At 40.8% G+C, this 23,030-nt stretch overlaps 1 protein-coding gene across 1 annotated transcript; it reads right to left on the bottom strand.

The window, feature by feature from the left end:
• Window positions 1-774: 774 nt before the first annotated feature.
• Window positions 775-22,975, bottom strand: LOC110061142 (uncharacterized). Its single transcript, XM_089298384.1, has 20 exons — window positions 22,565-22,975; window positions 22,386-22,468; window positions 21,545-21,622; window positions 20,788-20,911; window positions 19,130-19,851; window positions 17,968-18,253; window positions 16,466-16,672; window positions 15,605-15,832; window positions 14,426-14,862; window positions 13,332-13,394; window positions 12,416-12,533; window positions 11,502-11,718; window positions 10,322-10,521; window positions 9,248-9,365; window positions 7,409-7,526; window positions 6,553-6,676; window positions 5,285-5,529; window positions 4,104-4,228; window positions 2,336-2,469; window positions 775-1,077 (listed from the first exon to the last, which is right to left on the bottom strand). Exons 1-20 carry the CDS (start codon window positions 22,602-22,604, stop codon window positions 935-937), a joined length of 3,810 nt encoding a protein of 1,269 aa, XP_089154510.1. The 5' UTR covers window positions 22,605-22,975; the 3' UTR covers window positions 775-934.
• Between the last annotated feature and the right edge of the window lie 55 nt (window positions 22,976-23,030).

Below are 23,030 nucleotides of genomic sequence, written 5' to 3'. Positions count from 1 at the left end.
GTAGCACTGGAGACACGATTTGATTGGCTAGATTCTTAGACTAAGATTTTCACTAAGGCCTAATTCACAATAGCGACATAACCACATAAACATAACGACATAAGAAGGTCCTTGTGTTTGCAGTACTGTGAACATCCTGACATAATGGCATAGGAGCAACATAACAGCATGAACATAACGACATAAGGAAAAAACCTGATCTTTTCCTTGTGCTTTTATGGCGATGTTGACATTGCGACATAAGCTACTATCTAGTCCTAATTCAGCGCAGGTTTCATTCCTAAAAATGTTCACCCGTTGATCTCTAGCGAAAACCGTTCGATTCTGAGAGCAACTACAAACCTTAACAGATTTTAACAAAATTTTGAACAAATAAAATTTTGGCCGAAGTGGAATTCATGTTTCATTATGGGGGTCCACTGAACTTTCCCCAGCAAGCCAGTTTTAAACTTCCTGAAAATCTGTTAGTGCTGCCATCTAAAGGTTTTAGGTGGGTATCAACTATTGGATGTACTCGGAAAGGAAACCACAGTTGAATTAGAGAAACTCTAACGCCAAGAATCTAGCCAACCAAACCATGTGTCTACGGAGTCACCTTTTTCTCGTGCCAAGGCCCCGCCGGCTGAGATAGACGGGTGGCTCTGGAGACGAGTATCCTTCGTGTACTGACATGAAGAAAAGAATCTTCCAAACAGTTTAGGGTAAGGTGGCAAAGATAACAATACTAAGCATGTAGCGAGAAATAAAGTTGATACAATCGTAGATAGCTGCAGTTTCGTATCAGAAATGTTTTATTTCTATATTAACTCATAGAGTAGCTTCCAATGCGAAAGCGACGTTACCGCCGGATAGCAACAAACGCACAATGTTTTTTAAAGACATGTAAAATCTGGACGATATTTACAGGATAACCTGGTCAATGATGACATCTTCATTACTGCGCAGGTCGAGGCATTGAAGTGGCAGATGACCGATGCTCCGAATGGCGTGTAGCAACACGCTTGGCTATCATGAACCTTAGAGGTATGGTGAGGCGAAGACCATGACTGAGGGAGAACGACCAGAGCATTTCGTCTTCTACAACGGAAGAAAAGGAAGGATAATAAGCCGTACTGAAGATGAGCTCGCCGGTAAATAAACTCTCCCGAAAATAATTCCACCAAATACGGTCCAACCTCTCCCCAACGGCCACCCACCCCACCCCTCCTTTCCCCCGTAAGGTAAACCCATGGGATTGTGCTGTATTTGTCGGTTGAACGCCGGTTCCAAAAGCAAACGTATTTGAAACCTTAAGTCCCTTCCGATAAAGCCTAGTTCTCATATGCCGCCGACATACCTGGGACACCGTTACGGCATATGTGAACAATTATCGCCGAATCACAATCTGTCCCAGGCATTGACCGCCGGCTTGCCTGCAAAGTTGAATTGAGTTCAACTTCGCAGGCAAACCGGCGGTTGTCGGCGATTGCCGGCAATGAAAATATTTTATGTGAACATCATCTGCGAACGCAACGTACTCCAGTAAGTCGATTCGATCCATATCTACAGGTGGAATGGTTGAAAATTGCGCCAATTCGATTTGCATTTCGTGCAAATTTCAGAAATTTGAGTACGCCGGGGACCCACTGAAACAGATCGCCTAACATTGTCTGTTGCAACCGGCGACTACGTCGCAGGTAGGTCGGCGGCGTATGAGAACCCAATGTCGACAAGCCCCGGCTCCTGGACATATGTCCATCTAAAAAGCCTTTAGAACAAATGCAAGCCCTGCATGGGGGTAATAATTAGAATTTTATGGCACGAGTAAGCGAATCCTCAGTGGGAAAAAACTGGCGGCTGTACATTTTACCACAATACTACGCGAACCTTACACGGCCCATAAAGTACAAGGAAAGCCATACCGGTATTTTTGAAACATTTGTATGCTAGGTCCTGGCTAGGTTTGATGATTTTATAACTTTTCTGTACGCTTTTATGAGATTTGTTTAAGTTTTCGTGCGCTAAGAATATTATGGGTAAATGTACCAGTCGCCATCTTTTTTCCTAGGGAGGACTGAGAATGTCTCCCATTCTCTGTGTCGCGCACAACTTATTGTGTAATAAGAAATGGCTGTGAACTTTACTTAGCAATTCAGTCTTACTGTCAAGCGGTGATGTTGGTAGGTTAGAGAGGACTAGCGAAAAAATTATTTCCTAATATTACCAAGCCGCGGAAATCAAGGGCACCGACTGTTATTTCCTAGAGCTCTACTAGGACAAGCGCTCGTCTCCCAGCCCACGGTGAAATAATCCCTGGGGTAGCTGGGAGCCCCGTCCCCTATAATTCTCTTCTCACCTTGGGACATGTAAAGTTTCCTGTAAGGCATTCCACCGACCATAGACATGACTCGTTTCTTTGAACTACTTCTTTTGACTGGACTAGCAGGCTTTGGTTCATCCGGCGGTTTAGACAACTTTTCTGCCGAGAACCTAGAGTAACAGCGCATAGCTTAGAATGACGAGGGAGTTTCATCAGGAATTTTCGTTGTGGACATAAGTTATTCAAGTTCTAAACACGTAACTTAGGTTACAGATACCTTAAAGAGCGTTTTTCACTCCAGTATCGGAAGGAGTTCGCGCCACTAGTACTACTCTTAGTGATCAGTGCCTTAAAACATTTGCACCACTCCCGGGGGGGAACTCCCATACAAAAAGAGAGTAGGGGTTAAAAACGCCCTTTTGGTACCTCTTATGGTGTTCAGGCTAAAAAGGTCCATAACAGATGTTGTAACCGCTACCGGTAAAGTTGAGAAATATTTTCCCATTTGATTGACGTTACCGTGATTGATGCATAGCCCAAATTCAGTTCAAGCTAAGACCCCTTCTGTTCAAGATCGCAAAACAAGTTAGAACGAAATTCTCATAGGAAAATCAAGACCCGCGAACGTTGGTAAGCTACAATCCACTTATGTTGTTATTTACATTGTTACGTAAATTTGTGATTATAGTGAGAGCTATACTTAGATTTCAACCGCTCTCAAGGCTCTCTGTTAGCATGAGCACATGGCATAATCATTGTGATTACTTTCTAATTAGAAACGCAACGATATTTAGTGATTTCTTGATGCAATTATTTCAGTTGACCGCTTTGCTTCGATTCGTATGAAAACGCCCTGAGGCCACAAGATTAGGATTAAAGACAATAAAGTAAAGATCGTTCTCCTATACTGGCTTGGTGTTCTAAGAAGTTTCGACTGCGCGTGCAAACAACCCGGGAGAACGAGATTTCAGTTCTAACTTAAGAAACCGTTACAGATGTTTCTGCGGTACCTTTTAGGGTACTGACGGGAGATAATGTCTTGTTTTAGAATTGGTACCTGTTACAGGTGAAAAACATTTCAAGCCACGCCCACAAAACAGGATCTTTTACCTCTAAGGGATTTTTCAAAATTTGCGAAGAGCATCCTCGTCCTTTTTTAAATGGGAGTTCCTTCCCAGTCCTGAACTCTCGATCCCGTCCCCGCTCTGTATAGGGGATAACCCTATAAATGAGCGGCAAAGAGGGAGTTCCAGGACTGGACTAGTGAGAAGAAACCAACAGCAATCGTGACTCACTCCCACACGTTTTTTCTGGGCCTCACGCAAACTTCACCCGAGCGTCACGCAAGTATCACTCGAGCGCAACGCGAGCTTCGCGCTGGCATCGCGCGACAGTGTCCTCTGTGATTGGCCAGAGTGATTTAATGTGGTTGTGGTGTCATTACTCATTACAGAAAATCGCGTTAATAAACGAGGCAAACTATCCTACGCTAACTTATATGTGGGAGTGAAGAACTTTTTTAACAAGCATTAACGTTCAGCTTGTTAAAGAACTGGCCCTGATCAGAATATATATTATGTTGTCCAAGGGATTAACGGTGCTTAAACACAGTCATTTCTAAGGATCTCAAAAATCATTTTTTTCTTTTGGATCAAGCTGCATTAGTTTACAATGTTTTAGTTGGCCATCAAACTTCGCGCTTTTCGAAAAAAAAAAAAACAATGAAAAAAACGCGAAACTTTGATCTCGCAAAAACTGTAAAATAATGAAGTATATAGTTTGCGAGAAGTTAAGGAAGACTCACTTTTTCCAGAAAAACATCAAAGGAGTGAAGACTGCCAAGGCGGCTTCATGAAACAAGCCTCTTTCCACGATCCCATTAGAAACCAAACCTACAATGTTCTCTGCCAGGTCATTCGGCGTGTTGATCTAAGAGAAAATTAAAATCAAAGTCACTTTCTTTAGCGTAGCCGGGGCATCTTGCTTTGCTGTATAAAAGGAGAATTATTGCAATAGTTAGATTGAAGCTAACTAAATACATACCGCCCCGCTCAGATAGATGTGACTTAACGCCAAAATAAGATGAATGCGTTTTGGAGTTGATGGACTGCTGGTCTGCTCTTTTTCTAATAACTCGAGGAACTATTTTGCACTTGTTGATCAAATTTTCGTCTTAAGGCGGGGGTCTACATGAAGGCCGTATTTAGGCTGGGTGTTATGGTTTTAATGCAAATATCTCATTCACGTTTCAAGCAGTCAAGAATCTCCCTGCTCATCTCACATATCTATGTTTTGGGCTGTTTTGTAAATTTTTTGGTGTTTTTTAGGTATATTTGGAGGTAAATAGTTTTTCTCAAAGGTTTAGTAAAATTTAAGGAAAAAGGAAATTTTGAAGATTTGGTGTTGTTTTAAAATTAGAATTTGAAGTTAAAAATTGGTAGACGTACACCAAACAGTTTTCCACCAACCTGGGGTGCCCTTTCGGGGGCGTTCAACTGTCTGGCGGTGTTCCATAACCTTTTTTCCCCTTTTAATCCCTCTTTAAACTTCCTAAAATTTCACTTAAATTCATGTTTACCCCCGCCTTAACAAATAAATTCCATGTTCCTGCGCGTCTGTTCGGTAAAAGATCACAGATGACGTCAAAATGTGATAAGAACAAAAACGTGGCACACGAGGCGGTTGCCGAATGTGTCACTGATGTTCTTACCACATTTTAACGTCTTCCTCGAAACCATCGCCTGATGCGTCTCGGGTTTGCATTACTGTCTCGAATTCTCCGACCCTCCCCCCCTCGTGTTTAGATGAAACTATGTAACTATGTAAACACGGAAAAAGTGCTTTATTGCTTAATTCATGTACAGAATGACGTAGCCCGTTGCGCAAGGCAAGACAATTCTTTGTGAAAAATTGTCGCGACTCTTTTTTGTCCCCAACCGGGCAAGTTTCTTCAAGGGAACATTACTATACCACTGTTAAACAAACCTGAACTCTAGGGGGGACATCTGAGTCTATGAAGCACTTGACGATGGTCTTAGCTTTGTCCAGAAGTAAATTCTCGTCTTCCAGCGTGTAGTTCCCAGACTTCGCGCTCTGGATGGCGCAGTCAGCTTGGTCTTTGAAGCGTTCAACTTCCATCCAGAACTCCAGGTCACTGATCAAGCGGTCAGTGTTCACGAACTGGTTATTGATCATGCGCCGTGTAGGGTGTACAGAATGACGTCGCAAATCTTGGGCAAAGAAAGTGTAACAAGGGAACTGATATGGTAAGTTAACAGATCGAGAAGTTGGGTTTTAATTAATTAAGTATGTGACATATTGAGCTTTCAAATTAGAGAAGATAAAATTTTATCGCTCGCCTTTAAAGCATGATCCAAGACTGAGCGAAGTTAATCTGGGTTTGTATCTGCCATGGAGTGTTACGAACAACGAAGTAAGGAGAAAACGATTAACGGGTAAAAATTCAGAAGTTTCAAAATCATTTCCACTCCGTTGCACAAAACAGTTGTGAAAAAATATGGATAGCTTGTAAAACGGAGCTCGAATTTGTTAACACTTACTCGAGATTGATTAACATATCTTTGTGTTCATTTTTTGAAGTCCACATCCACTCTACGCCGGAGAAATTGGAAAACGTAGCTTTGCTTCTAGGATGGGCCTACTGTCCACACTGATCAGTCACAAAAACGCCGGTTTTGCGTTTTAGTGTGGACGGAAAACATTTTGAAAGCGGAGCTTCTCAAAAACGAGAGCGTTACGACCATTATGTGATTTCTCTGCCCGAGTTTTTCTCAAACACAAATCCAAAATGACCGGTGGTTGTTGCGTTTTCAAATTTCTCCGGCGCTGTGTGGACGGAAAACACTTGATGCGTTTTCAGAGTGAAGCCTTTATAGGCGCGAAACAAACGAAAGCCGTCATAGTAAACCTTTGAACTGTGAGCTGCTATGAATAATTCATGAGTTGGAGGTTGGAGGAGTGGTAAGATTTCAGATACAGTAATCCGAAGATCGCGGGTTCGAATCCTAGTGTGCCAACCGATTTTTTTTTTTTTGCAATTACATAGGCATTGAAAGAAAAGTTCAAGAATTAAAAAAGCTATGTATTTAATACAACAAAATCAGACGGAAATAATTCGCGGAAGAAAACTGAATACTTTTGAACGTGAAACACTCGCACATGATTTTTGGCAACGTTTCGTTTAAAGCCTGGCGTGACACAGAGAGAAGGCTAAAACTGGACTAAAATCTTACTTTGTTCCACAGTTGCCTTGAGCTCCTTTATCAGGAATTGTTTAAACTCGCCCATTGAGTCAGGATTGTGGATCCCTCGTTGGAAGCACATTATGTTGTGAGCGAACATTGCCCATAAACCTTTCTAAAATGGCACAAAGAAATGAGAAACAAATAAACAGTTAAACAACAAAAAGAAAACTTAACTTTAAAAAATTGTTTGAGCACGGTTTAAAATATATCGTTGAATGTTTGTAAATGGAATATCGAATTTTGGGGATCAAAGGTCTTCTCCAGAAAAATGTACATCACCTTACAATGAAACACCACGAACCTCAGTCAACTAAAGCCAAACCATTACCACCTGAAAGGCCCGTCCACATTAAGGAGGAGAAATTTAAAAACGCAGCTTTATTTCTACGGTTAGGCCTACCGCTCACACTAATCCGTCACGGAAACGGAGCTTTTCGAAACTGAACGCTCTTCAAACAGGGGAGAATTTGAAAACACCGGCTTTTAGTTTTCGTGTGGACGGAAAACATTTTGAAAACAGAGTTTTTCGAAAACGATGGCGTCACGATATTCATGTGATTTCGCAGATCGAGTTTTCCTCAGACACAAATCCAAACTGACCGGTCCGGTGACGGTTGCGTTTTTAAATTCCTCCGGCGTAATATGGGCGGAAAACATTTGACGCGTTTTCAGGGTGAAACCTCCGTTTTGAAATTCCTCCGGTGTAATGTGGACGGGGCGTACTACCAATCAGCATCGACGCGCACGCTCTTGTGAGACAACCTTTGTAGAAACAGCTGTATATACCCATGAATGTTTTGTTCTATTCTGATCGCGCTCAGTCTGTCATCTAAGCTAAGCTCACCGTTTTCCCATGGGCAGCCATCCTGTAGACACCCGCCAGAGTGTTTCTTGTGGCGTACTTTGAAAAGTTCTCACGTTCACTTTCATCCTCGGGGAACGTATCTACATATTCAGAATACCTAACAAGAGACACAGCTCATTACAGGCACTTTATACTTGAAAAGCTGAGATTAAGGTTACTTCAAACCTTCGCGGGGCTTCATTGGGCGATTTTTTTTTGGTCAAGAAAATTAATGTCCGCGAAGCACAAGTTTGCATACTGTGAACGCTAGTGGTTTTGTTATTTCATTGGCTCGTGGCTTTTCAAGTTGACACATTCCTCTGTGAAGGCGTGTGTTATAAATCTTTAGAAGGCGAAAACTCGCACTCGTTTTTCAAGAGAATCCCTTCTCTTTAAATGAATTAATAGGGATGCAGATTTGACGGTTTTCCACGAAATTTGGTCAGAACATTCACTGATAGATATGGAACAAAAGTGTGTCGGCGAATTCCTTTATTTTAAATATTTTCCTCGTGGCGGCCTTTAATGCAACAGGTTATTCGAATTTTTCGATAGTCGAACTTGACAGATCTATAAAAAGATAACCAATAGAAATAAAAGAAAATGCTGACACGATTTGGGAGATTGAGGCTTTGTGATTAACACTGCACAGTTATTTTGCATGAACGATCGCATTTGATACCCGATAAAATTCGCTGGAACGTCAGTCAGTCATTTTGGAGTTGACGGCCTCTGCCGCCTTTGGAAAGCAAAATCCAAAACAAAACATAATTTTATCGAATTTCACATTTTATAACCTTTTTGTTGATATATAGTTTGTGGGGGTTTCCTTGAAAACAGCGCGCGTACGAATTTTTTTTCCGGAGGACTCCCGCGAAGGTTTGAAGTAACCTTAATCGTGGCAAATAAACAGTTAGATCCTGAGCTTGAGATTTCTATCGCGCGATAGTTGACGAGGGCGCAGCCCGAGTCAACTATCAAGCATTGAAATCGAAAGCGAATAATCTAATTGTTTTAGTATAAATCTACTAGTCGTTCAAAACGTTATCGAAATCCTCTTACCAGACACTTCGAAATCACCAAGAAGCGGCCGTTATTTTGTTAGCAAGGGCACACTGCTACGCTTCTCACTATCTATCACAGAATAGATAGTGAGTAGCGTAGCCAATCAGAGAACAGCATTCGTGATAGAACGCTAGTAGATTTACACTAATAAGAAATAGATTTGACCTGAGGAAAGGGAAAGGAGTAATAACTTTCACGTAGTCCGTTGACACGATCTGTTCCAACAAGATAAAATTTTCTCTTGGTTTCAAGAAATGTGCTTAATGAACACTCTATTTCATAAGAGGTTGGAAGAAGGCCCGCTAAAAAGCTGATGCAGTCCTGATTTTAATTACAATTGTGAACATCATTCTGACACCTTTGGCTTGCTCTATACTACAGGGAAACCGTGAGCTTCCAGGAACAGATAGTGTTAGACCAAATGTTTGTGCACTGTTTTTTAAAGCCAAACGGAAGCTACTGCATGTAAGTGTTTACTATCCTTCAAATATTTTCACGCAAGCGTAGATTGTTTGCTGAGAGATCTTAGCCAAGGTGGGAATCTTCGAAGTAATTCTGATGGCATTTAAAATCCAACCTCACTTTATTAGTAACAGTAGACTTGGGACTGAACCATGCATGCTAGCATTATAAGACCTGAAATTTTGTAAACTGTGGAATATCTCAAGATATCTTTCGTTTTGTTTGCGTCACGTATACAATATTCATCTGAAATGTTTTTCCTTATGGGCAAAGAAAACACTGAAATTTAAAAAAACAATCACTATTCCATACCAGTTTTCCTCCATGGAGCGTGCTACGCAGGCCTGGGCAGAGACAAGCAATGGAGGGGTGGTCTTTTCCAGAAGTGGAATGTCTTTGATGATTTCAGCTTTGCAGTGTAAGTATTCAGCTGCGCAACGAAACACGTCATTATGTTTCAATAAAGTATACAGCTTATCAAAGGAAACACTAAACACGCAAATTTTAACGTCGCTATTACTATTCACCCTTTCTTTATGTAAAGCGGTTTTTAATTGGGTGTCGTAAGACCAAAACCAAAGTAATCACTCTAGCCAATCGAAAAGTACACAGACAAAACAGTGAACCCATCAAAAGTCAAATAACTTACAAGTAGCTGACGCGAAGCGCGGGAAAGTGAGTGCAAACGAGTCACGATTGGTTATGGTTTTACTTTTGATTAGATGAAAAAGTGGCGCGAGTTTCATAGTACCGTATTTTCTCGATTAAACGCCGGGTCTCGAATAAACGCCGGGTATCCCAAGTAGATTCGTAAATAAGACCCTTCAGGAATTTATCGAGCTATAGTAAGCTCTAGGTATAATTATAAAATATTTCAAAGCTCTGTCAATGAGGAATAAAAACTCTAATAAACTGCAGGCTCGAATAAACTGCAGAAGTCAATAAACGCCTGATCCGCGAGTCAAGTTTAAAATATGTGCCGGAGGCGTTTAATCGAGAAAATACGGTAAGTGTGAACCCAATTACTTTTCGACGCTGAAATGAAAATCGCTCTATATGCAATTCATAAAATTATCAACAGCTCTTTCTTGTTTGGGTATTTCAGAAAGTTAATATTTTACAGGATTTTCAGTGGTTCATCAAATAACAAGTTATGTTTTTGCTTGTTTCCATTTTGCCCTTGTTTTCATCATACAAAATGCTATTGGAGTTAAATTCCTTTATCAGGGAGTCAAATTTTGTGATTACGATTAATCATATTTTTGTTACCGCAGGCGGGATTTCTGTTGAACTATATAACCAGCTGTAGTATAGGCACGCAATTCGTACAGAGAATAAAATTACTCACCATAAACTGTTCTACCTTGAAAGAGACTAAACACTCACCTGCTGGTGAAGGAATATTGATGAAATACTTCCTAGTGATAATCATTGCCCTGGCTTGCCGGGATTTACCATCCTTGCAGTTGGTCTTCATACTTTCAACCGCCTGCCAGAACAGCAAAGGAGCTTCAGAGTTCTTCTCGGATAGGAATTGCTTAAACCACTGAAGATGAAGTGCATCGTGTAGGACATCGTTAAAGCCTCTGAAAGAAAAACGCGGTAGGGTTAAAGGGGCTGGGTCATGTTCCTCTAGTGATGAACTGGTCACAGAACTAACTGTAATATCACAATAACGGTTTTAAAACTCATCAGGAACACAGAAAAGCTAAAAAAACGCATAAATGGGCAGAAACGGAGAAGATTGAAACGGATTGCTGGTAAGCTTTAAAAACGTCGGGCCGGAAGGTTTCTTGTTTTTGTCAGTTTGGTTAAAAGTGATAATTATAGCGCTCGGAAATCATTCTTGTTTGTTTTGTGGCGGGGGGGGGGGGGGAGAGGGGGGGGGGGAGAGATTTTATCTGATGCCCTGCCAATCTGAAGTTTATTTAGAGGACATTACTAACGACAAGAATTATCAATTACCTGCATTTTAGGTCATAAACTAAAAGCACTCAGGTTTTGCTATACAGTCTTTCATGCAAATGCCTAACGGGTAGTTTAAGGGGCAGGGCTGGAAACCTGAAAATACTGCTCTCGTTTTATTAAAAATTACTGTACAAGTGCTCTGAAAGTATAAAATAAAGGTTACACTGAATTGAACACGCACAAGGTTATGACGCTAAAGTGAAAAAGTCAAGCAGACTTGTCTAGTTCTGATCATGATTATAATCTGCTCTCCCTTCAATACTTCCCTCCATATCTTTAGCCTAGTGTTCTGGGAGCATCTAGTGTACAGGCCATAGTAACTGAGCAGTGATTTGCCTAAGCTCGTACCCAAATATCACTCTGTTAGGCCGTGGGAGATCTGGATTCGAGCTAGTGAATTGTCTTCTGTAATCAACTGTTGCTGGCTCACCTTCAGCCTGCTCCAGGCTCTCGGTCAGTGGGGACGATCAAAAACGCAGACTGGCGAAAGATAAACGAGCGGGGTCAAACAGAGGGCTGGACTTCGGATTCTTTTGCTCACCCCACCCGCTTTTGCGATCGTCCCCACTGACCGAGAGCCTGAAACAGGCTAGCTCACCGTGGTTTTGGGGGCCTAATTCTTGTTTCCATATTCCCCTTATTTCCATCTAACGAGTCATCGCCTCGTTTGGTCAGGTGACCGTAAAAATGAGAGGCGCGCCTTCCGCGCAGATCAAGGCTCTCCTGTTCTTTCTCTTTCAAGCTCGGAATCCTAATGTTGTCTTCGTACGCCTCTCGTTCATCTTTGTCCTCGTCGTCTTGACCTAAGGAAAATCCTGAAAAGAGAGAAAAAGAGATATTATGTCATTTTCGCATTTTTCCGGGCCGGAATAAGGATACAAGGGATATAGTCCTGAAGGAAATACCGTGTCTAAAAAAAGATTTTACCTTTACCTTTACCACGCTTAATAGAAAGCGTGGGGCGGGGGGGGGGGGGGGGGGGCTGAGACAAGTGCCATGCGGTGACACCACTCCACCACTCATAGTAGTATTTAGGCTACTGTGAGTCCAGTGAGGTAGTAAGGAAACTAGACTGCATTTCAGCGTTTAAAGAGCGCAGTCCCCAGGTATTTTCTCGACACAGTTTTATAACAGTAACAGTAAGACAGGTGTACTTCGCAGTCTGCAAATAAAAACGAATTCTGAAGATCTGCACTGAGCTTTAAAGAATTCGGCGCAAGCCACATGAACGGCGCGTTGGTGGACGGTTCTAGAGTACCATTCTTTAAAGTGAAGCCTCCACAGAGTCGGCTTTCCTATGATTTAGACACATTTTAAACCTTTCATTGGGAGCCAGAGGCTTTTCATGTTTCCGGTTTCGCCACTCTTGGCGTCCCTCATGAACCGAAGCAACCCACCGTATGAGCCAGGCAAAACCTCTGCTACCCAGGGTGTTTGAGTCTCAGAAATCAGGCTTAACACGAAAAGAATGTCTCCTTAAATTGGAAAAGAAAAAGTGCAATTTACTCTAACCAGACAAGCCAAGTCCTACAGCAAGTCTAAACGCCCGCCACGTTGGAACAGGGATGGGACTTTCAGTTTTCTTATCATCTTTGATATCCTGTTTTTTCGTGCTCTTCCTTCGAATACCCTGTTTAAGAAAATAACAGAAAAAATACTTGCAAGTCCTTCAGTACTGTTTTCCTGCCATTTTTATAGCGCTGGAATCAGCAGGAAAGAGCGCTTCGGTGATGCATCGGCCGTCACCTTTTTGTGCTCAGGACGAGATAAATCAGTGAGATGGCCTCACAAGTTTCAGTTTCTGTTTTTCTTTTTGTCGTCCGTTTGACGATTGTCACGAAACTCGAATCGCGTATCGACGGGTGTATCGAGGCGGGTTGACTTCTTATACACCTAGCAAAACATTTTTTCTGGGTTTACATAGGTAAAAAATACGTTTTCTGGCACTTAGAGCGCGTTGTACAGGTATTGTTTTAAAGTTAAAGAAAATGATTTTTTTTTTCTTTTTGAGTTCTAATTCTAAAAATGATATAAACTCTATCCACCTTGACTTAAAATTGGGTTAGATGTTAAGGTAAACTAGTTTTGTTTATATGCATGGTAGGGTTAATCAACAGAGAAAAAGTGCAATTTAGATAGCATCCACCCCATACTTGCCAAATCTCAATTAAACGTTTGGTTTAGTTTAGAGCGGTTTTCAATATTGAGTGGCGTAAAACCAAAACCAAAGTAATCCGCTCTCTAACCAATCGCAGAGGACACAGACAGCCCAGTGAATCAATCAAAACTCGAAGTGATTACATGTAGCTGACGTAAAGGGCGGGAAATCGTGCGCGAGCAAGTCGCGTTTGGTTTTGGTTTTACTTCTGATTGGATGAAGAGTTTTTTAGTCAATCGTGAAGCGTAGAGATGCAAACCCAAACCTTACCACACAATTGACAAAATGGTCCTCATCAGAACGAGTAAATTCAGACCAGGGTAAAGCCACCGCCTGTTAAAAGGAAAGAGGGAAAACAAGTGGTCCACTGTTGTTATTTCCCACTGAATGCTTCTTTAATCGTTCTAATGTATATGGTTGAAAGATTGTCAAGAATGGGTCAAGAATATCACACGCTACTCGATGAAATTGATCGAAAATATTGATTAGACCAGGCTATTTTTATAAAGCACGGAAGCAGCGTTTTGTATTGAAGAGGAAACGAACGGGATTAGAAATATTTCAAGATTTTATGTGAATTAATTACTCTTTCAAACTGTAAAAAAGGTGGACAGAATTCATGTGAAAATGAGTTCCGCCTACAAGTACATTTTCGTGCAAATCACTCATTTTCGTATGAAAGGTTTTGCACGAAGACTCGGTTTGAAACAGAGGTGCAAGGTAACTTGGAAATGGCCTATTGATTTAGAGTTTCAAATGTTGATATTATAACAATAATAATACACGTGAAAAAATTACTCAATTCTGATTGGCTGAGAGCAGTGCAGTTCAAGTGTAACACCAGTGCAAAAAGTGTAACACCAGTGCAAATTGCACATCGTAATTCTGGATTATGATTGGCTGAAAGACAATAGGAAATTTTCTAGGGCAATGATATCACGTAAAATAATGACGAATATTTTGTGCGGAAACTTTGAAAAAAGTTTTCTCGAATGAGAAAAAAATGCCTTTAAGAAAGATCTTCCGGCACTTCCTTCACGCGATTTCTTTCATGTTCATGTTATTAATAGGTAATCATACGGTTTTTCTCGTTTAATTTGGAATTAATTTGCACTTGTGAGTTTTTCAAAAAGCAGAAATTGCACGAGCCGCTTCTGCGAGTGCAATTTCTGCTTTTTGAAAAACTCGTGCAAATTAATTCCAAATTGAACGAGAAAAACCGTATGATTACCTATACTTAATTTTCTGATTAATTTTTAATTTTTCTGTGTATAGTGTCATCGTTTTTGTTCTTGCCTGAGTGATCCATATTTCTCAGTGGGATCATTACTGTCGGGCTTCTACGCTTGTCTATAACCGTTTACCTGTATGGATGTTTTTACCACGGTAGATAACAAATGGTCTCCACGTTCTTCTGGGAGAAGCCGCATTAAATCAGCTCTAACCTGCGGGCTCATGGCCATTTCCCGCGGGGAGTCTGGGGCGATATAGGTGGCAACAAGTGTCTTGGCCGAGTGATATTTGCTGTAGCTGCTAAAATAATCTGGAGGTGAGAGATACCGCTGAGCATCTTCCCAGAATTGAAGGCTCCTAAGCGCCACATGTTCCTGTGTTTTCTCTAAGTACTCCCGGAGAGGACCGCCGGCCAGTTTATCTGAAGTCAACGCTACTACTTCAGTGGTTATGTCTGCATAGACGAAATCGAAAACAGGAAAAAAATTAGCGTTTTGTAATATCGATTTCTTTCTCTCACTCTGTGTACGCTTTATTGGCAGGTTGTAGCCTGTGATGAGATTGATATCTTGCCAGCCACGTCATGCCAAGATAACAGAAAAAGCATTTTAAATAGCTTTCACAATTCCTGGCCAATGGTAACAAACGCGAACAACTTAATGACCAATCTGAACAGAGAAAATCTTGACGAAAAACTGTTGCAATCAGCGCTTGGACCAGTGGAGTAAGTTCAGAGTTGCTCCTGATTCAGTTAAACAGGACTCCTGTGGTAGCTTATGGTCAGGATGGTCTAGAAAAGGGTACTCGAAGTTTTGGAAACAAATTATAGAATTAGGTAAAAAGAAGCGTGAAGAGAATTACTTCCAGAAACAAAAACAGAAACAAAAACGAAACAAAGCAAAACAAAACAAACGAAAACCACATTATCAGAGGGTATTTCCTGGTTTTGTTTCAGGTGTACAAAACACTCACTTGTGCTGATAACAAGCTATGAATTAGAAATATTTGTGACACTCTATAAAATGTAACTGACTGTGTCCCACCCATATCATCATGCTCTTGGAATTTTGTCTGAAAGCTAATTTTCCGTGCTTAAACAAGAAAAGCAACAACAATCTTCATAAGCAATAGAATACTTAAAAATAACATGATCACAACACCACCAATAGCTAATGATGTTGAATAGGAGAAAAGAGGAGATAAAAGACACGAGATATAAAATACCAATACAGAAATAGAGATAAAGAGGAAAAACAACAAACAAACAAACAAACAAACAAACAAACACGAATAGAGCTACAGGTAATGACAAATCAAGTAAATGAAAGAAAGCAATAAAAGAGAGGACCTAGGAAATAGTCTCTCACCATTGTCACTCACGGGGAGGACAAACTGTTCCCAGTGAGACGATTGGCTAGGAAATACAGCACGGGGCTCACAAATAACCGATGTTATTTCGTGTGCAATGTCTTCAAGTGGGATCACATGGGAGGCAGACGCTCGTCTCAAAGCCATAATAACAGTTGGTGGAGGTGATGCTAAAAATCAAAACAGAACAAAATTAGAGCTTCAAATTGGACTAGCACTAATCAACCGAGCCTGTGCACGGTCTCGGTCACGTAACGTCAACGTTGCTAAGCAACCCAGTACACGTGATATAGAGGCGTGACCCAATTTTCGAAGTGATTAGAAAAGGGATATCGGAAGCTTGTCATGTGATTTAACCAAGATTTGCTGAAAAGGGTACTTGTTCCTTCACTGATGTTCCACCGACTTTCTTCTTCTGTTGGAGAGCGCGACACGATGCTTTCATATAAGCTTATTATTATGTGGAAATGTATCAGATACAACCGTTTTACAGGAGCAATCTTTTTAAAATTCTAAAACAGTGCAGTGTTCAATGCGTTGTTCCTGTCTCAAACTTGTTTCAATTTAAACGAGATGGCATGGTTTTCCAAATTAGACTCAGAAGTGTCGCGGCTTTAAGCGAAAAATCTCGAGCGATATCTCCACAATTAACATGGCCTGTCTAGGTTTGTGCTCGTATCTCAACATAAAACTGAGAGACATTTAAATACAGAATTGAATAAAAAAAGAGCAGTTTTAAATTCTAAACGCCGCCATGCTTTTGATCAAATCTATTGAAAAATTAAGAGACCTTCTTTACCCACCTGATAACAAACTTCTTGGGGAGGGGCTCCCAGACGATGATCCATAAAGCTCCTCGTCTTGTTCTTCACTAATAATGCTCTGATGTGAGGCTAATGCCTCGTACAGGGTCTTAAGTTTCGTCGGTGCTGATGCTGGGATTTGCGCGAAGGGAGGATGGACCCTGGGAGGATCGAAAGCTTTCTCGGCTTCTGATGAATCACTTTCCTCTGATTTGGGTTTTGGTTTTGTTAATATAAGAGAAAAAAAAAATTATCGTTTAAATTGAATAATATATTCTCAAGCTAATTTAATTTGTTGCAATTTAGTGGCATAACTGCAGCTCGTCACGCAGTCTTCCTCAGCCAGAATGGAGACTTTGGAGGACCGTACGTAAAACACGATAGCGGCAGCAACGAGAATGCCGCTGAAAAAAAGACTCCATGAGCAGAAGAATGGATCCGCGGGTGCATTAAAAGTAAAAGAATAAGAGTAAAAGAATCATCAACGAGGCTAAAATCTAAGAGCACCCAGCTTCCTCAAATAAACACTGAACATTTTCAAAATAGCTTTATCAATAGGTTACGTTTTAAGTATAAATTAGCAATATAGTTTCACCTTTTTATCATTTTACCCTTTTTAAATTTGTAAAACGCATTTTAGATTTATTTTCAACCTTTTTAATCCTTTATTTATTGTAACACTTCATTATCATTACTAAGTACTTTTGCACATTTCCTAGCCCTCCTATGCAAATGAACAACGTGAAATGACCAGTTTACAAGTTTTTTTTGAGAAATGAACGACCACGGCTAATTTTTTGTGTTTCTGTTTGGAACTGAACTCATTCGTAGCATATTGAACAGGGGCAAGGTTTTATACCGCCAGACAAACTGAATAGATGTAGATAGCCGCGAAATTCTGAAGTAAGATTGAAATACATTTCATAATAGGTGTTCTCCTCGCGCGCCGTCGTATATGCCAAGGTCTCTATCAGGGCGGAGAAAGATAGAGATTTTTGGCAGCCATTAGGGAGTTTACGAAACCACGACGGCGACGCCGAGGACAACGTCGATTAAAAAATGGATTTATATTTTGCCTGCGAATCTCGCGATACTCTAAAGTCATTTACTTTGTTTATCACTGTCAAAGTTATCGCAAAACTAAATCCGGGACACAGCGATAAATTTGACATAAAAATTTAAAAAATTAGCTGTCGTGGTTCACGTTCTCCAGACAACGCAAAATTTTGGTCATTTCACGTTGTTGTCTTGCAAAGGGCGGCGAAGAGATGTACCAAAAATTATAACGCGCGTGCACAGCCATTGCTCTACTCATTAGTAACGTTCCCGTTGCCGTTGCCGTCGTGGTTTCGTAAACTCCCTATTATTAATCGCACCGGACGAGGGAAGGAGCGCTCGTGCCAGTCCTTCTCCGCATCACACATTGGACCAAGAGTGGACTGCGCGTTTCACCCCCCTGGTCTCTATTGATTGAGTATCCAATAGAACGTGTGCATAGAAGCGAGGCTTACTTGCAGTCGTTTCCACTTTAGTTAATCTTGTGCCCCAATCCAAGTCAGTGGGCAGCGCTGGCTCAGAGCTGGACCTCTCCTTTGTTGTGACGAGACGATGTCTTGCAGGGTGAGAAAAAGATTTACTTTTAATCTCTTCCAGACTTTCGGCATCTGTATCGCCTGAAAAATGTTCATCTTCTTCTCCCTCCGATATGGCGTTCAGGGAACCGCCCTCTTTCTCGGAGAGGACTGGGCTCGATGGTGGCGCTGATGTGGTGTCATCTTCTCCTCTTATCTGAAGCAGCAGGTTAACACGAAAGTCACGATTACATGTATTGAACTTGTAGGTCTGTGTGGTCAAATTATCTCCCTACAGCTTGCATAACTACGAAATGGTAGATTTTTTCCAAGCAAGGACCGAACAAGCTATTTCAATGGTGTTTATTATAATATTTAGTTATAAAAAAACTGCGAAAAAACTTTTCTTAAAAACATTTAAGAAATTTTTAAAACGGTTAAAAAATACACGACGTTTCGACGTTCTCGGACGTCATTATCAAGTTAAAAAAGAAAACAGTATGAATATTCTATAAATAAAAGAAAAAAACAATACTTCATTAAAAAGAAAGGTAACATAAAAATATGCTACAAGCTAAACAAAGAGTTTAGCACTGATGGAGTCACTCTGAGTTTTAAGGCTAGGCCTCAGTTCTTTGAAGAATGGCATTTCGTAAACTGAACGAGGCAACGGCTTGCAATTTTTTGTAGCTAAATGTTTCAAAAGTCGCTTCTTTTTTATTATAACAAACTGGTTTAAACTCTACTGATAAATTAGTTCATCTTTCCTTGATAAACCAGCGTGCGTGCCAGATTCAAGTATCTATGTGCGCTTTTCAGGCCGTCCACGAAAAAATTAAACTAAATTGTCCGCCAGACATGAACGTGAAAAAGAAAAGGTCTTTCAATATTTTGAGAAATTAAGCAATTTTCTGGCCAGGAACTAATCTTGACGGCCCGTGTTGCAAAATTATACAAACAGATAAATAATAAATAAGACAATAAAGAATAAGTGGTAAACCATGTTTAATCAAACAGCTTTTTAAGTGGTAACGTCAACGAGCTCGATATTAATTGGACACATTTTAAAATTTGAGTAGTTCCCAGTACTTACCCCGCCTAGCTGCCGTAGTTCCAGCGGCATATCATCTGGCGGTTCAATCTTGGTTTCACTTCCGGCGCGACTGTCTATTCCTTCCCAGAACCACCTTTTCCATTCTTCGAGTTTCTGCGCGCGGATTTCTTCATCAGCCACGCTCTCCGTGGACGACACGCACTGAGCTTCCATGAAATCATCCATTTCTTGCTCAGAACTGGTTCTGGAAACTGGATTGTCCTCCCCTAGCTCTGGAACCGGTGAAATACGTCTAGTTTCCGTACTGAACTCCAATTGAGCTCCTCGTTTTTCGGCGATGAGTTTTCTGATAATTTTCTTATGCTGAATGAACTTGGGCAGCCAGTAACTGCTTAGCCGCTGTAAAGCCATCTTCTGCCCTGGGATGAAAATGTTCTCTGAGAATATCGAGAGCCCCGAGGAATGCATTCGTTCTGTTCCTCTCTTCGAGAACTTGAAGGACGTTGTTGGGCCGCAAATGTTCACGAATTTTAAACTCTCCGGCAGTTCCCTGGGAGATCCACTCTGTAAGTATTTGGCCTGAATTTCTCGGTATGCGAATCTCCTATGCTCTTTCTTGGTTACACAACGGTATCGTTCGGCATCTATCCAATACAACAGGATTTTGCGTCCCGCAGTACCTCGAAGGAAAATCTGAAATTTGCACATGTCCTCAAGTGTGCCTAGAAAGGATCTGGCTTCATGTAAGTCCACTGATGAACCTAAAATGTCAATAAAACAATTATTTATGGGTCATTGACGAAAGCTTTTTCGGTCAAGGTGGCTGACTAAAGGCCAACTTCCTTTTTTTTTGCGTGTTTATCATGGACTAAGATGGAGTCGAGGTCCATAAACAGGCATCTTGACCGAACAAGCTTCGTCAATTAAAGACTGCGGACTTATTAATTATATGGGATAAAGAAAAACAAATTCGTGCGGGACGCAAGCAGCACGTAATCCCGAGCGCACGAGATAGCACCATCTTGCCCGATCGGGTAGCCAATCACAGCACAGGATTTGGTACATCTTGTCAGAGCTAGAAACTGAAAACAAAACTGGATTCCACACAATTGTTTCTTGGGGGTTTGGCCTTTCTGGCAACGTGGCCATCTTGCGATTTCTGGTCTCAACATGAGAGGGAGGGTGGAAATTTGGCCTCTGTTGGCTTAGCAGACAGAAAGTAGATATCAAAAGTTATAGCGACGCCAACACAGCTATACAAGTGTGCTTTTATCTGTTGTTTCGGCCTCAGTCCAGATGCAGGTAATTAAAATATCACTGACACGAGACTTGTCTGCGGTCAAGGTTCTATCCATATGAGATTGAAAACTTAACAGTCAGTTAGTAAATGTTGTTTGAGAATGAGAACTGTCTCATACTCCAGATTTTAAGCTAAAGATTTACAGCAATGTCACTCTGCGGTGTTAGCATTTCAAGAAACAATAAGCGTACCTCTTATGCCTAGTAAATAATCGCTGTTCTAGATAAAGTGAAATAGCAAGAACCTTCGTGAGCTTTTAATTTTGATATTTCCACCCAATTCTCAAACCCGTCAAATCATTACAAGATCCTGGGGAGCATCTGATGTTCCCCAGCTTTGGCTGCATTACGTGACATGTCTAAACCAATCACGCGGTGCAAGATTAATCAGTTCTTACTTGAAGAATCTGCTGCACTATGAAGTTGGACACATAACTTATACTCAAGGAAAAGATCTGTTTTCCAAAAAAACCGCATCCTTTCTCTTCTAACCCACTTTTTCACTCGATTAGGCAAAACATGCTAGAAATGAAGAGAAGAGAATTACAGTTTAATTTTTGCTTACATGCGCTGTCCAAACGGGAAATATTTGGCGATCAAATAAGCTAAGATCAAACGTTGTTTGGTGACCAAAAATTTTCCCGTTTGGACACCTTGTTTCATCTTGTTCGATAAAATTGAACGTCGAAAAACTTTTGATCACACCTTGTAAAACATTTTGTTCATTTGGACGGCGATCAGGAAAACATCAACATGTTTGAACACTAGACAATGATGTTTGATCGTGTTTGGTCTCCAAACATATCCCGTTTGGACAGGGCTTTAAGACTTCTAACTTCAGGGACAAAAGGTGCGGAATAAGTCAAAGTTTCTGAGGAATTGCACCAGATAGAACAATCAGATCAAACGTGACGTTCATTCCAAAAAGTTACAGACTTCAGAGTCAATTCAAATCAAACAATATTACAAAACAAATGATAAATCGACTTGATCGAGAATTCAGATGTAGTCAGCTTTGCAAGTCATTTTATGTTGCTAATTAAAACCGACGTTTCCGCAAGGCTTATTTTTAAACCAAAATTAAGGCAACGTTTGGAGATATTTGGAACAAGTTTTAAATAGGTTTACAAGCAATTATTGTCTGGCATTACTTACATAACATGTTCGCGGAGGGGGAGGGTCAATATTGAATTTATCATCTGCTCGGTTGTAGTGTAATTTCTTGCCAAACACCTGTTGGTCGGATGAAAAAAAACAACAAAAAAACAATAGCCTTAAGAAAGGGTGGGAGATGCCACCGTTTGGACCTAAATTATATTTGGTCAAATTACACCATCGAAAACTCGGAGCAAATACACAAAACTGGCGTCAAGGGCAGGAATCCCCAGGTGACCATGTCTTGATTTTACATCTGATTGGTTGAGTAGGTGGTGTAATATTTTTAACCAATCACAGAACGTATTTACAAACATACATACATAATCTTTAGTAGGAATGAGCAAAAAACTCATACGATGCGTGACACTGCCGAAAAGTTGTATATAAGGCTAAAATGCTCTGAAAAGTGTCAAAACAAATTTGACACTTTTCAGAGCATTTTAGCCTTATACACATAATCTTTGGTTCAACACGGTCAAAAATTCGTCAGCTAAAACTCCTAATATCTAGTATAATAAAAAATAATCAAATAAAAAAGCTGCTTTTCACGAATGCCCTGCCTTATACATCTCTTTTGAGTAGGCGTTTAAACTGCCTCGGGGACTCTGCTTCCCTAAAGTCACAAGGAAGACTGTTCCAAAGAATGGCGCCACTGTTTCAAACCCTTTCTATCTTTAAGCATGCTGCACGCGTTATAGCAACCTGTTACTGAAGCCGAATGTACACAGCATTGAAGTTAAACACATTAGTATTCTCAAATGTTTGAGCTTAACGACCGCTCTACTAAATACGCACTCTATTATGGTGTCTTAAAGTATCTAACACAGTTAACATGTACCGGAAGGGAGAGAAACGCGTTAAAGTAGTCCACAAACATTGGATCGCTCAAAAGCTTTTCAAAAACATCTTCACTTGGAATTCCTGATCAAGAAAAAAAAAGCGAAAAACAGCCATCAAATATTCAACGTTCAAACAAAGGAAAAAAAAAGGTGAAATGTATGAAGGCGTAACTCTCACCACTCAGAGAGTGCAAGAAGTCTACTGAATTCTTGTCCATGTTTGCTTTAACGTCTCGTTTTTCTTTCTAGGTTTTCTTTGGTCTGTTTTTGTTTTCGCGGTTTCCATGGGAAACAGCCTAGCGTGTGGCGTCACGCAATAATGGACGAAATGTAGACGTCATGCGCGGAGGTGTGGAAGTAGCGCAGGCGCAGCTAACGGTCACAAAATCAATCAACTCGCAAAGGGCTTAAGTAGATTAAATGATGGAAAATGGTGAGTGAGATATATATGACGAGAAATATGTTCGTGTTTAATCACTGTTAAGATAGTCAAACGTTTTAGGGATAACCCCTTCATCAGAGCTTTTTCCTTAGAGGCGGACGCTCGAGCTTACGTTCGCTAAGTATGTTGCGCGCGCGTCGTTCAAAAACCTTCAAAAATAGAATTCACACGAACGCGCGCGCTAACACAAATAACAAAATTT

The sequence above is a fragment of the Orbicella faveolata genome, unplaced genomic scaffold (assembly GCF_042242905.1).
Source record: "Orbicella faveolata isolate gen_17 unplaced genomic scaffold, um_ofav_v1 contig_3, whole genome shotgun sequence".
NCBI classification, from domain to species: Eukaryota; Metazoa; Cnidaria; class Anthozoa; order Scleractinia; family Merulinidae; genus Orbicella; species Orbicella faveolata.
The sequence above is the reverse complement of the archived record's forward strand: the minus strand, read 5'-3'. Positions and strand labels throughout refer to the sequence as shown.